At 38.8% G+C, this 15,375-nt stretch overlaps 2 protein-coding genes across 2 annotated transcripts; one reads left to right on the forward strand and one right to left on the reverse strand.

Annotated features, from left to right (window-relative positions):
• Positions 1 to 300: 300 nt before the first annotated feature.
• On the reverse strand, positions 301 to 3,648 carry nkiras1 (NFKB inhibitor interacting Ras-like 1). Its single transcript, XM_062436487.1, has 4 exons — positions 3,573 to 3,648; positions 3,231 to 3,331; positions 2,756 to 2,997; positions 301 to 2,447 (listed from the first exon to the last, which is right to left on the reverse strand). The coding sequence occupies exons 2-4, from the start codon at positions 3,322 to 3,324 to the stop codon at positions 2,205 to 2,207; spliced, it is 579 nt and encodes a 192-aa protein (XP_062292471.1). The 5' UTR covers positions 3,325 to 3,331; positions 3,573 to 3,648; the 3' UTR covers positions 301 to 2,204.
• Positions 3,649 to 4,654: 1,006 nt separating this feature from the next.
• On the forward strand, positions 4,655 to 9,343 carry rpl15 (ribosomal protein L15). The gene is made up of 4 exons (XM_062436486.1): positions 4,655 to 4,733; positions 5,791 to 5,972; positions 6,182 to 6,318; positions 8,979 to 9,343. Exons 2-4 carry the CDS (start codon positions 5,801 to 5,803, stop codon positions 9,282 to 9,284), a joined length of 615 nt encoding a protein of 204 aa, XP_062292470.1. The 5' UTR covers positions 4,655 to 4,733; positions 5,791 to 5,800; the 3' UTR covers positions 9,285 to 9,343.
• The last annotated feature ends 6,032 nt before the right edge of the window (positions 9,344 to 15,375 follow it).

Genomic DNA, 15,375 nt, shown 5'->3' on the forward strand with positions numbered 1-15,375 from the left:
AATTTTTTTTTTTTAGTTCATGCTTGAAGATGGAAATTAAAACCGCTAGATAAAATGTGTCACAGCATGAATCCCTGTCGATCTGTAAATTCTCTCACATGTTAAAAAAAAAAAAAAAAAAAAAACCCCAGTTGGTGTTTTCTTCCCCCCTGTTTGAAAAGCTGTTTTACACATGTAGACATGTTTAGCCATGGATGGACAATGGTTGTGATTTGTGTTCTGTACTGATAAAAAGCTGTTTTGTTTCTCCTTAAAGAATTAAACATGACCAACTGAAGCATTGTGGTTTGTCGGATCATTTTCAACAAGGGTCTTTTTAATATGAAGAAGCTACATTTTATTCAGTGGATCTTAAGACAAGAGTTACAGAGCAGAAAATACTTAAAGGTTAGCATGACTCCTCTGTTCTATTAGCAGCACATTAAACATTTATTATTCTTGAAATATAAGGACATAAACCTTCGAATCGTCAATCCTCCTTCTTCACATTGTTCTACCATTTTCAAAAGTCAAGGAATGGCTCATTAAAGTGACGAAAATAAATTAGTTTAAAAAATAAATATTTCCTCTGGACACTGACGTTTCTACTGTTAAAAAGGCATACATACACCCACACACTGCTTCAACTAGTAGCCCTATTTGGATTATATACAGGCTGGACAACACACACAGGAGTGCAACTAATGTCAAGACAGACATCGTGAAATCATACATCACAAGTAAAGGCCGTACCATGAACGTTATTGCTGCCAGGCCATACTTGATATATGAGATGGACCGGACAAAGGCTAGCCGAATCCTGCCAGAGGACAAAGAAGAAATGCTGCATTCACGTCAGCTGGGAAAGAAGTGCAGGGCTTTAAAAGCTATCAGAAAACACTGTGAGCGAAGTCAAAGGTTTTAGGAATGAAGTGAAAAGAGTGAGTGAATGTAGATCTGTGCGTGGGTAGTCTCAAATCTTTGGTACTAAATCTCTCAGCCATGCTACATGCTAAACAGCAACAAGAAAACCTTTTCATTGGCCAGCTAGAGACAGAAGTTTTGCTTTGTTTGCTGCGACAAAATAACAATGTATTTTTGTTAAATATGAAAATGTCAGATTAGCATTTTTTGGGTTTGCGGATGACGCTGTAGTGTTGATGAGCTAATACAAGCATCCTCAGTGGAGTAGTTCAACATTTTGGGGATTCCTCTTTAGAAATTCTAAGACGAGCATCATCAATATGTTGCCGTTAAGTACAGCAGGACGTGGTTAGCCTAGCTTAGCATAAAGACATGCTAGCCTGGCTCTGTACAAAATGAACAAATACGAATAACAAACACCTCTCAAGCTTGTTGATTAACACGCTGTATCTATTTTCTTTAACTTTCACACACACAAATGTAAAAAAGGATCATTTGTAGTTTTACAGGCAGTTATGCGTTGGAACTATTTTATGACTTTATCAATCCGCCCACCATTTGTTTGTGGCTAAAGCACAGGTTGTCAGATATAGTTAATGTAAAGGTAAGCTTCTACCAAACTTGGCAATATCACTATGACAACAGGACTTTGAGTGGCTGTGTACATTCACTTCTGTTGGATGTTTTATCACCAATAAAAAGTTACAACTTGTAACTTCCTCGAGGGTAATACATTTTCATTCCCAACCGAACTACAACGAGAGCAACTTCCTGAGGTCTTATCATCAGCTGGAGACTGTATAAACGGCATTCAACTCCCCCCCATAACCACACATTTTTACATTCCTATTTATGTACTGGTTAAACATTGGCATACAATGTGTGTTAGCTTTAGAGGTGTTGGTTGGTGTAGTTTTGAACTTTGGACGGAGCCAAACAAGCCGTTTCCCTCTGCTTCCAGTCTTTATGCTAAGCTAAGATACGCTAAGATAACCACATCCTGACTCCAGCTGTGTACTCAACACACAGCTGGAGTGTTGGTATCAATCCCATCTTGCTGAAAGAAAACAAATAAAGGATAATTTTCCAAAATGGTGAACTAGCCTTTAAAATGAAGTAAACACTGGGAATGATATGAGTGTTGTGGTAATAATCTACATAGAAACAACCAAACTGTGGATTATGGACGGTGTAAACCTAAAGTCTAGGTTTAAACTGTCCTGCTGGTTATTCCCACATGAGGTGAATGCAGACTGGTTGTTAACAGGAGCGGGAGGTGAGTGAGTGTATCTTCAGGAGTTTCACATGTCGTTGGACGGGGTGCCTTTGCTCTTGCGTCCCGGGAGGGGAAAGGAAGACTTGCTCTGAGGCTGCGTGAGGCGGCTGGTCAGCTGGGTGAAGGGTTCGATGAGGGTGTTGCGCTCGGACACGCTCACCTCCCACAGCTTCACCTTCTCGCCTCGCGCCCACTGCTGCGCCACCTCCTGGTCCACCTGACGCCGTTCCCGCAGGTCCGTCTTGTTCCCCAGGACTATGACGGTCACCTGTTGATACCACAGACACAACTGAGCTCATATATACTTGTAAAGTTGTCACTCATGTATGAGAGATATGACATAAAAACACAACATGTTATAAATTGCTGTTTTGGGGGAGATTAGACTGTTAAGATGCACATTTTCACTATTTTCTCACATTTTAAGAGGATACAGGAGTAATTGAACTATCAATCACGAAATCGTTTCCCCCGAGAAATGGAAAGTCAATCAAATCTTGACAAATCTCATCTGATGATCAGCCAGCTGAGTAAAACTTTCTCTACACACAATAGTACACTTTGAACAAGCCGCACCTCTTTTTTATCTCGGGACTTGTCTATTTCCTTCTTAAGGACGTCCACCCTCTTGAAAGACTCCAAGCTGTCCACGCTGTAGACGAGCACGAAGCCGTCTGCCACCGAGTAGTAGTGCTTGGGGAGGTCTTGTCCATCGTGCAGTCCTTTGGTATCATACAGTCTCAGCTGTTCCTTCACGCCGCGGTCAGTTTCCACCGAGGCCACGTACACGTCCTCCTGGGTCTCACTGGACTCAGAGCCTAGAAAACACATACACACACACACACACATACACAACACACTCAGCAAATACACTGCAGCCAATCAGGAACAATACATTTAACTCTATATAGAAATGCTATTATAAATCAAAGTTAAATCTAATTTAGAAGCTGACAACAATGAGTGAATCTATGAATCCAAATGTAACCTGTGTGTGAATACAACACTGCTATTTAACTACAAATGATGTCATTCCAGGTGTGATACTTACCTACAGTGTGATTTCCGTATAGCAACTGTTCCAGTATTGCAGTTTTTCCTACAGCTGCCTGGCCACACACCACGACTTTACAACCCTTTCCCATCTCTAGCCTGCAATGCATGAACACAACATGTCACACAGTTCATCATATGATCTGGTACAGGTAAGACAAGCTTTAATAACACAACAATCCATTTTAAACTGTTATACGTAGCTAACGTTAGCTAATAGGTTAACAGTAATGTAGCACTTTATTCTGCGTCATGTAAACGTAACAACAACAGTCAGGCTGCGAACACACTCTATGTTAATTCATGGTGCATGTATGATTAACACCTGTCTCATACGTACCGATAACTTGCCGTCTATCAAGTGTTTAAATGGAAAGTGACAACTGGAGCTCCCATTCTGCTCTGCTACCGCTGGACATCACTTATCCTATCAGTGCGCATGCGCGACGGACAGAGTCACCACCATAAACGTAATAATAAATACATACTGTTTTATTTTGTTTTTATCTCCTTCTGTGTATTATTTTTGTTTTTATTGCATAATAATGTTGCCAAATGTTTTATTATGTCATCGTTTAATTTACTGGCACTTTGTTCATACTTATTAAATTATTATTATCTTCTTTTTATTCCTACACTAAATTCTTTTTTTTTTTTTTTTTAAACCTATTGATTTTATTATGACTGTTTAATTTTTGCTGCCTTTGTGAATCACGTTGTAAATTGGTCTACTATTAAAAGGTAATAATAATATTACTAATAATAATGACAATAATAATAATAATGCAATTTATTTGTAACGCACTTTACATTTGAAGCAAATCTCAAAATACTACAAAGTTAAAGCATCAATATAAAAGAAATATAATATACTATATATTATATATTAATAATAATAATATTATTATGTGTAACTGTTTGACTATTTGACGCTTACAATACATGTGTAAATAATAATAATAACAAATATTAATAATGATATGGGTATGTGTTAAGATATTAAATTAATATTATTTATTTTGTGATTGTTTTTGTTTTAACCATGCTGATCCACAATGTGTGTAGTCGCATTGGACAGATGAGTAAGCACACCATATTATACACTAATAGTATACCTCACAGTAATAGTAGGCTACATCTATTATGTTGACAAGAGACACTATGGCAGCGCTAGCTCGAGTTACTGTAAGTCACTGTAATCATCACTTTATTTAAAGAAAGCGTCTCACAGCATGTGTAATAATAACGCAATATCAGAAAAATAGACATTATAATGAAATCAAAATAACAAATGACATGACTTCACTTTCATTTTGTTGATATAGTAAAAGGTAGGCAATAAATTAAGATTTTTTTATTTAAAAAAAAAATCTTGTAGCATACTACTTGCAGCAAATTGACTACATTTCCCATGAGCACAACAAGGGAAATGCGTCACCGGCGTTTCCATAAGGCACGCCGGGAAACGTCTGCTCTCTCTTTCCGGCTGGTACGCCATCATGTAAGCGAATATTTCTGTGCTTTTCTACCAAACCAAATCCATTAAAATCGTCTTTTATTTGCATCCATCCGCTTGTTTAACACAGCACAATGTTTAACTACTTAATAATTACGTATACGCTGTTATGATTTTTTGACTAACACTGTTATAAATACTGATAAAAGAGCATTTTATGTGGTGATGGGATGCTGTCTATCCGGTGGCTGCAATTCTATAAAACCAACGTGTTACTGTGCAGAGTGTACGCTTTTATTAAACTACTCCCCTGTTGTCCAACGTAAATGTGTGAAGTCGTGTAAATGTATGTACTTGTGTCTTTATAATAATGCTAAATGCCGAGTAAGTTGCTATGCTAGTGTTAGCATGCTAGCCTTAAAGCCCGTTTGTATGCCGGCGGTGTAACTTAAACATTTTCACGGTACACTCATTACACCTGGGTGGCTGGATTATGTCATATTCGTATTAAAACACACTTCTATTGTTAATGAATGCATGTGAAGTCGTAGCTACCTGTATAGATAGAGAATGGGCTCTACTATCAATGCACTGTATTGTAGTGCTTTGAGCCATGTGTTGCTGTTAGCCAGCATGCAGCCTTATGTTCATTTACAACTATATGGGTTTGTTATAACTTTAATATGGGCTGTGCTGCAATGAATTATGGTTGTGTTTCATAAATACCTGCTGATTGTAATTTGATTATGACTGAGACTAGGCTTAAAGTGCTCAGACGCCATTATTGATTTCAGGCATATAGCAGCAATTAAATAATACTTAATTCAATATATGGTACACATTTACTCTTGGACAGCTTTTCATGCTTTCAAATCTTTCCTTGCTTGTAATCCTTGCTGAAACAAACTGCTTTGAAACTTGTCACTCAGCTGAACAGTTAGGATTTCAATTCAGATTGAAACACAAATGCTGGCTGCATGTTATTCCAAATCAAAACCCACATGTTTACACCATGTCAGATCTGGAGCTTTGAAATGTTTTTTTTTTTTTTTTTTTTAATGATGCGCTCACTCACATGTCAATTGTTTATCCTCTTCCTCAGATAAGTCAACATGGGAGCATATAGGTATATGCAGGAGCTATGGCGCAAGAAGCAGTCCGACGTGATGCGTTTCCTGCTCCGCGTGCGTTGCTGGCAGTACCGTCAGCTGTCCAACCTCCACCGTGCTCCTAGACCCACCAGACCTGACAAGGCCCGTAGGCTGGGCTACAAGGCCAAGCAGGGTGAGTGCACAGCCAGGAATTGGTCTCCTTCTGTTAGCTAACACCTGCACACATATGATCTCACTGTCTTTGTCCACTGTGCAAATCGTCTTATACAGCTGCACTGTTTATGCCTTGTGCTGGTCTTATAACTAGATAACTCAGCATGGATGATGCATAGTAGTTTTGCATTTGTATTCTATATCTAACAGTGTCTTTTATCCAAACAGGTTACGTAGTGTACCGCATCCGTGTGCGCCGTGGTGGCCGTAAACGCCCCGTGCCCAAGGGTGCTACCTATGGCAAGCCTGTGCATCATGGTGTCAACCAGATCAAGTTTGCCCGCAGCCTGCAGTCCACCGCTGAGGTATGATCACCCTCACTAATTAGACTGACTTTAAGGCCAGAATGAATGTTCTGTTTCCCTTCTGTAGAGTTGGTTAAGAGTGGAAAGAGTAGCTGGTGGTCTTCATTAAAAAGATGTTCATTCTGATTGCAAATGGTAACAGAATGATCAGCGATGTTAAAGTTAGAGCAGGTGGTGGATAATGAGTAAGTCACACTGATTTGCACATATTTATCAGTATAATGATACAAATGCTTCCAGATGAACTTTAGATTTTAAAGTGATGCGCTTCCTGAAATCAGATTTTTAAATGTGAAACTCACACCTCCTGTTCTGTTTGGGTCCTTCATGGTGGATTGTAGTTGTAATCATTTTGGATTAATGCTGATTACAGTAAACATTATGGTGACTGTTCAGCCTGTCCCCATATTCATCCAATTAGAGGTTCTGCTGCTAAAATTTCACACTATCATTAATATCAGTGGGCAGCTATTGTGTACTTTTCCTCAGAAAAAAATCAGAAGTTTTGAGGTGTGAAAAAAAGGTTAAAATATAAATACAGCAGCTCATATATGCTGATGAGAATGTTTTTTTCTGAGGAGGAGTCACAATCGTAAACCAAAATTGCAGTGAGCCTCTGGACTGAAATCACTACACCCTGAGCTGTGCCAATCCTCCACCTGTGGTGCATAGCAAATCAAAAAGATGACAAATAGGCGCATCATTGATGATATAACCTCAATCTTTTGAGGGGAAAATAGCATCTCAACGCTGTGCTTTGTAGCAGCACAGAGATGAGGCCCAGAGACTTGAGATGCTTAATTGTGAATTGCCTCCAACAGCTCGTTTATAACCATGTCGCATAAAAATCTGACATGACTGCAACCACACATGTCAGCTGTCACTGACCTGTGACAGTGTGATTTGACAGGGTCCATGATGCCCACACAGGAGTTGGTTTGATCAGCAGCACTAGGACTCAATTTGATTGGACAGTGGGGTTTTAACTTTGACCTCTGACCCATATTTGCCTCAGTAGCAGGGCAGTTTATATCAAACTTTAAAGTATTGCAGCTTTAACACAACACTACAAATAGAGTGCAGCATACTCATTAGAAGAGATGAAACTGGAGGTGAAATCACAGGAATTTGGACACCTAAACTAATTTGAACCTAGTTTCTGGAACATGTTGAAGAGACTTAAAGCAATGGTTCGGCGTAATGTAATCACTGCCTCAGCCCTTTTTTTTCATTTGGTCGCAAAATAGTGGCGTTAGAGCCATCAGCCGAATGGCTTAGTACAGGCGCTAACGGACCCACTAGGTCGAAATTACGCTGAACCATCGCTTTAACTTCATCTCCACATGGAGCTGTCAGTTCACTCTGAAGTTTTTCTGACTTGACATTTTATTGAAAACTTCAGGGGGCACAACATTTGTTACAGGTGTAATGTGTCAAAATAATATGTTAAATTAAATATCATGCTGCAGAGATGCTCTGGCCTACACATCCTATTTTACAGCCTTCAGAAAATGTCTGTTTGGTGCAGATCTGTTATCACATTTTAATGTTTTTCTATTAAATTGAGAATAATGATGTAAATGTTATCATTCCCTTTAATAATGCAGATATCACAGGTGCAATATCAGTCAAAATAATCACAACATTTTAGATATTTTTTTCAAAATCATTCAGCTCTAAATAAAGTGGATTCATTGCATATATTGTGTTCAGAGATATCTGGTGTTGTGCCTGCTGGCTCACTGACAGGAATTAATGGAACGTTTGATAGGAAATAATACATGAAGGTTATCACCTGTTTCCTGTTGTGACGAGCCAAAATATCCACTCAGAACAATGTGTGTCACTCACACCAGCATTGATGAAAGTTCTCATTTAAGTCATCTATTTGTATGCCTGTAACTGTGAGTGTTGCGCTTGTAGTCATGCAGCTGTAACAGTTCACTTCAGCCATACAAACAAAGGAACACAGTAACTTCCAACTATGAATATCAGACAATCCAAGAAGACCTGATTACATAATCACCTTGTATGATTTAGTTAAGTTGGCAGGCTGTTTTTAAGCTCATTTCCTTGTAAGGTTTTGTTTGTAGTCCACAGCTTGATATTAGAGAGTTACATGTCAGGACTTCCCTGCAGCAATGTTTCAGCAGCTCAGTTTGTTGTTTAACAAACATCTGCAACAGCATCTGTATTTGGTAGACTGGCACTGACTGTAATACTGTATACTGAGAGTATAAATACTGTATATCTCCAGTTGTATTCACAAGTGTCAAGTCACTGTGGATTGGGAAGCTTTCATTTCACATTTTCCCAAATAATTGAGTTATATTTCACTGTAGCTGCTGGTGTTAGGTTGAAAGCATCCATGTTATCGATCACTGTAACTGAAATGATTCTCCTGCTCAGTAGCTTCCTAACAAAGAGAACTGGATTTACCAGTGTTCATTTTTGCTTCTTTATGTAATATGATGACAGAGCAGCAGTGTTGGTAAATAGGAGCATGTCTACAGTAATTTGCACTTCAGTAATACAGTTGAAACACGTTGCTGCCACTTGGAGCCGCCAAAGCACAGAGTTACCTACAGCTTTAAGACGTGAGTTGATGTAGTCATGTCAGAATCATTCACTCACTGTCTTTCATTGAATGTCTTTTGTAGGAGCGTGCTGGCCGTCACTGCGGCGCCCTGCGTGTGCTGGCCTCCTACTGGGTGGGTGAGGACTCCACCTACAAGTTCTTCGAGGTGATTCTGGTCGACATCAACCACAAGGCCGTCAGACGCAACCCAGACACCCAATGGATCACAAAGGCTGTGCACAAGCACAGAGAGATGCGTGGCCTGACATCTGCAGGAAAGAAGAGCCGTGGCCTGGGCAAGGGCCACAAGTTCCACCTGACCATCGGAGGCTCCCGTCGCGCCGCCTGGAAGAGGCGCAACACCCTGCAGCTGCACCGCTATCGTTAGAGCGCGCCACACATGTCTGTACATTCAAACAAATAAAATCCCTTTTTATGGTGAAAAAACCCGGTCTGCTGTTTGTTTCATTCACTTGATTTCAGACTATACGGTTTTTTGGGATAGAAAGATGTAAACATGCCTTAAAAATCATGTTCTGTGTAATGACTCGCTTTTCAATTCTGCTTAATAGTGTATAGACATGCTGGATCACTCTCCTGTCTCATTCTATTAAGTCTTAATCAGAGTGAGGTGGTGTTGTATGAATATAGCACATTATGACAAACTAAAAAATCCATTGTATGGTTTAACAGTTTCTGAATGCCTCATTAAGCTTTCATACTAATGAAGTCATAATGCTGAAAAGGAGATTGTTTACAGATGGAAATATTTAAATTGACCCATTGTGTTAGAGCGATGAGGTCCAGTAAGAAATAATTACACAACATGGTCCTCAAATTAAAGCCAAACCCTGACCTCATTCTTCACCTGCAGTCTGTATTATTGGCATTTAGAATTTAGCAAAGATAACTGCACACGACACCACTGTTCCAGGCTCTACTTTCTGTAGAACAGCCTCCTCTTATAATAAACACAACTTGTTTGTTTAATATTCAGGTTAAATAAATATTTGATCATCTATTCAGGATTCCAGTAGCAGCTGTGCTTCTGCAAACATTGACCACAGATACACTTGAAATCACATGGCATTTTGATCTCATGAGGCTCTTAGTGTTTTATTTACACAAGTAACTCTTCATGGTATTCTGGTATAACTACACCTATAATTTGAGTTACTGATTTTTGAAGAATTCCATAGTTGGTTGCTATGGCTGATTATTGATTGATCATTTTCATAGCACGTGACATTTGGCTGCAATAAATGGCTTGTTGAATACATCCAGTCCATTATAAGACAGTTCTTGTTTGCAGTCTCTGGTGTAACCTCACAATCTACAGCCTAACTCTAAAAGAGAATAAATTAAACAAGTACATCAAACCCTAAATCTAAACTGCTGCCTGTAACCTTTAATACTGAGCTACTTCCAACCAGTTACAGAATTTTAGGGCAATATTCCTCACATGAAATCCTCATGGTGTGCTCTTGGATTTATTCCCCACTCATCTCCTGGTTCTCCCCCCCCTCCAGGTTTAATCATGTTGTAGCTCAACCACTTAAAGAAACCCAATCTGGACCCTTTTGTTCTCCATCATTACTGACCTATTTTCAAACTGCCTCTGTAACTTGTTTTTAAAAAGCAATCTGAAATATAGTCATGTATAATAACTGTTAAATGCACAGCGAGGTCACTCCACATTGCAAACAATAATAACTGTATTAATTATACTGATATTTGCACAGACCTTAATTCCATATAGGCCTGTGGCAGAGCATTATATAGAAAACAAAGCTGACCTCTGTGCTGTGGAACAAGTTGCCTGAGGACATTACATTTGCTATTAGTCCTATTTTAAAGTCACACTGGCTTGTGAGAGTGTATTATGAAGCTTTTGTGTCGGCCATTGACTGAACTATAAGGAACCATTGCCAACATACAATGGCTGTTGAGGGTGTCTGAGTGTTAGTGTAGGTGATAGCAGTTGTTGGGGGGAGGGGGCTGTTAGTTTATGTGAAGTCTGAAAAAGGTGTAATCCAAGACGTATTTGGGTGGGAAGTGTTATAGACTTATATTTGTATCACTGAAGCTACCATCAGCTCTGTAAACATAAAACACAAGGCGGATATTCTCTATTTTTTGCCTGCAAATAGCCCAAAAAGACCATTCCTTCCAATTAATAATGTAAATCTTTAAAAGTAGGTCACAAATATATATGTTTAATTTAATAAAGTAGGCTCTGTCATTTCCAAAAACAGCTGGTCACTGTTGTTTTTAGCTCATGTTCCTCAAACAGGAGGAAATACTGCATTTGCTGGGGACTATTTTCAGCGGTGGATGAATACACATTCTGCTCTCAACTGAGTATATTTTCATTTATATGGAACCGAACGCAGTCAAATGAATCAATGTGTTCATGGTAATGGAAGAACATGTCACCCAGTGGTTAGCAATTTAGTCTCGTTCTTAGCACATTTTTAGCAACATTGCTCAAACGGGAGTAAATAATTCATTAGTTGGGGACATTTCAGGGACTTAGCTTTCTTGCTAACAGTTAGACAAGAAGATTGATACCACTCAAATGTTTGTTCACTACTTACACTGTTACTGTTACTAGCTACTGCCAGCAGTTGCTTAGCTTAGCATAAAGACTACAGTGAAACAGCTAGCTTTGCTATGTCCAGAGTCAAGAGCTATGTCCTCTAAAGCTTGCAGAGTCTAGGAGAACTTATGGAGAGAAAACATAACTCATTTGTCCATTTAATTTAATAATTTGTGTTCTCGTTACAGTAATTAGTGTTCACAATTTAATTATTTGTGCTCTCAATACAATTGTGCCCTTGATATAATAATTTGTGCTCTTGATTTAATAATTTGTGCTCACAATGTAATATTTGTGCTCTTTAATAATTCGTGCCCAGATTTATCATTTGTGCTCTCAGTTGAATCATTTTTTTGCTTTTGAGGGGCGGCTCGATTCCCGGCCTTGTGTAAGATACTTAGCCCCAAATTGCTCCCGAGTTCTCTTAAATATATATACATATGTTTATAAAAGTATTTTAGCTATAAACACTTTCATACTGTTGCAGATGTCATGACATTTTTTTTTTAAATCACTAAACTTCAGAGTTGCTTCATGGATAAACTGCAGGTAGATGCAGCATTCTTGTGAGAAAGGAAGAATCTAAAGATCAGGTTTAAAATGTTCTTCAACGTGTTAATATAAGCAGCAGTATAGTGCTGCCTTCCATATTTAATATTAGTAATATTTAACTCTTTTGAAGGCATACCTCTGCAGAGACAGGAAGTAAAAATCAATCAGTATTGATGTATTATGTATCCAGGTGGGGCATAGGACAGATTAAATATATAATCCTCTGTAACTGTTAAGATCTATTTAATAGTTGCTGTTCCTCAGAGAATGCAAACACATACCTATAAACATTTCAGTATAAAGAACTGTCATCTACTTCAATTGATCAACATTTTACTGTACTTATATTATTCTAGCAGCTTGTAATGCCATGAATAGAAACTAATCAGAAGAAGAGCATGTGAGTGCTGCTATGCTGCCAAGTGCCTAATATACTATTTATAATTGACTTGCAACATTGATTAAAGTTTTAAAAAGTGCTGCAAATTTGAACATTTACAATTTCGTCGACGTCTGGGTATCTGCTGATGAAGATGTGTTATCACTGAAAGATCCAGAACAGCTATTAAATAGACCGTGTGGTGAGATGTTTTAAGACATTAGCTTTTAGATATTATTATTCTTTTATTACTGTTTTGTGGTCACCACATTTATGTAAAAAAGTATGATACTAAAACGATATATACCTACCTAAGTAGTTTAGTTTGTGTTTATTTACGAGTTCATTCTTTTTTTTTTTTGGTTTCAGTAAATAAAAGTTAATTATGGAGCCACTGCCAGTAAACATGTCACTGTAAAATAAATAGATCCTTACAAAGTTCATCGTTCCTAATAAACAGTTTCATTTGCCACTAAAGCTACCACTCTCCCTGATGTACGCTGGCTCCGTTTCTGTGGAAAATGTGGTCCGCTCAGTTCCTACTACGCCATTTATTCATGTTCCTCAGGTTTGGCCGGTGTTAGCGAACACTGAAGCCGTCATGTTCACTGTCATTATGACAATTTACGGCTAACTGCTCGTTTGGCATTTTGGCTTTTTTTTTCTTCACTCTACTGGAGAATTTCATTATCCCATAAAACCGAACAAAAGAAGCACTTTTTCCAAGTCCTGGATTGTGAAAGTTTGACAGAGAGCACAAACACATTAAGCTTCTGTTATTCTGGAGGTTTTATTTGGTTAACAGAATCAATGTGTGTGCTTAATGGAAACTTTTATCAGCCAGAATCATTCAGTTGCCAACATATATTACACATACTCTGCAATGTTCATTCTTCGTTAAAACTTCTGGTCAATCAGTAAAGCAAAGAACTCGATCATGAAAACTACTGTTGCGCATTCCTGCTGTCCCTCTCCTCTTGACCTTTGACATCTGGTTAGTGTTTTGAATGTCCTTATCTCAGAATGAGAGTTTGAGGTGGTCCAGCATACAAATCTAACCCGCAGCTGATTTATGTTAGTATGGTAGTCGACATAATTAAAATAACAATCATTGGGGACTGAGTAAAAGCTGGGAAGGCTGGTCTGATCATATGTAATTGAATCAGGAACTGATCTAATGGACTGAGAGTGTTCTTGTGACTTCCTGATTGGAAAGTCTGCTGGAAACTACCCGCAGCTTCTTGTCATTTCATCCCACTGCAAGTCGTAAGGTCTTGTCCACTGTCCAGGCGAGACAAGGTTGTCTCAAAACGTTTGGGCTGGGTATCGTAAAAAAAATGACAATACCAATCGAAAGTACCAATCGAAGTACCCTTAAAGTGATACCGATACCAAGTGAGTACTTTGATACACATCATGATTTGCACTTGTGTTGATTGACTGTGAGCAAGTCCATACAAATAGTCATATGTTCTAGCTCTGGGTGCAAAAAGGATCCTCTGCAGGTATCGTTTGACGGTAGACGTTTCCATACTACTTGGTATCGATTTATTTCACTCAATACCTTAAAGGTAAATGTGCCATGTTTGTGGACAAGACCACCAGTAGTTCGATCACAATACAAGCTAGCATTGAGGCTTTTTAACACCAGGTGTAAAAGAATACTGCTGTAGGTTTATAGAGCACTGAATGGTTTAGGGCTGATCGGCTGCTGCGTTATGAACCATCCAGACCTCTCAGGTGGTCTGGGGGACAGGTCTGCTTTCTGTCCCCCATAGTCCAAACTTTTTATTCTCCTGTTTTTATCAGTCTTATTGTATTTTAGCTTACTTTTATTTCCAATTTAACACTTTTGAATTGTATTTAAATGTATTTTTATTTTGCCATGTGTTGCTTTTATATCCTTATTGATGCATTTTATGTTTTACGGTAAATGGACTGTACTTATTTAGTGTTAGTCTTTTAACCACTCAGCACTTTTTGCACTACATGTCACATTAATCCATTCACACACATTCATACACTGATGACATGAGCTACCACACAGGGTTCCAAACTGCTCATCAGGAGGGAGACTAACATTCACACACCGCTGGCACAGCCATCGGGAACAATTTTGGGTTCGGTATCTTGCCCAAGGACACATCGACATGGGGACTGGAGGAGCCAGTCTCCACTCTCCAATCTTCCAATTGGTGGACAACCCGCTCTAGCTCCTGAACCACAGCCGCCTGTTAGTGCTTATGTAAAGCACTTTGAATTGCCTTGTTGTTGAAAATGTGCTATACAAATAAATGTGCCTTTCCTTGCAATGCAAAGACCCGAGGATTGGATGTCATTATCCAGATATCCAGATACAGATCACATGTTAAACGTAAATGTGGCTTTGGTGCCTGAAGGGCAGATTTGGCAGAAAATCTGCAGGTTTTGGCACTGCATGGGAAGAGGGAGCTGTTTTTCCAAAAGAAATTATAAAAAGAATACATGTGGCTAAAGCTTTTGGAAATTGGGTCAAAGGAGATGAAGGACGGAGTAAATGTTTGATGGAAAAATAAACCTCTGAGATGTTATTCAAGTCTTTAGTTAGACCAACAGCACCAGAGAGAGATCAGACAATATAGTACGTTTATATGTGTGATAGAGATCCATTTTACATACATAGATAGATAGCTTTGAATATTTATGTTTTCAGACTATGTTCTGTTAGTATCATTATGTACTTTCCTGTAGGAGGATGGGACTCACAGTGTTCCCACAGGGATCGTTTAAGTGTTTAAAGCCTCTTGGGTTATGTTAACTAAGAATCAATGAATCCTGCAGGTCATCATGACATCATATTCCAATGAAAGAGGGTCAACCCGAGAACATGGAAGGGAGGAGTGAGAACAACGGTCATCTCTCACATTACTCCCACTCCATTGTGTGTCCGTGCATTAGTCTGCGGGGCAG

The sequence above is a fragment of the Scomber scombrus genome, chromosome 16, assembly GCF_963691925.1.
Source record: "Scomber scombrus chromosome 16, fScoSco1.1, whole genome shotgun sequence".
In the NCBI taxonomy this organism is placed as follows: Eukaryota; Metazoa; Chordata; class Actinopteri; order Scombriformes; family Scombridae; genus Scomber; species Scomber scombrus.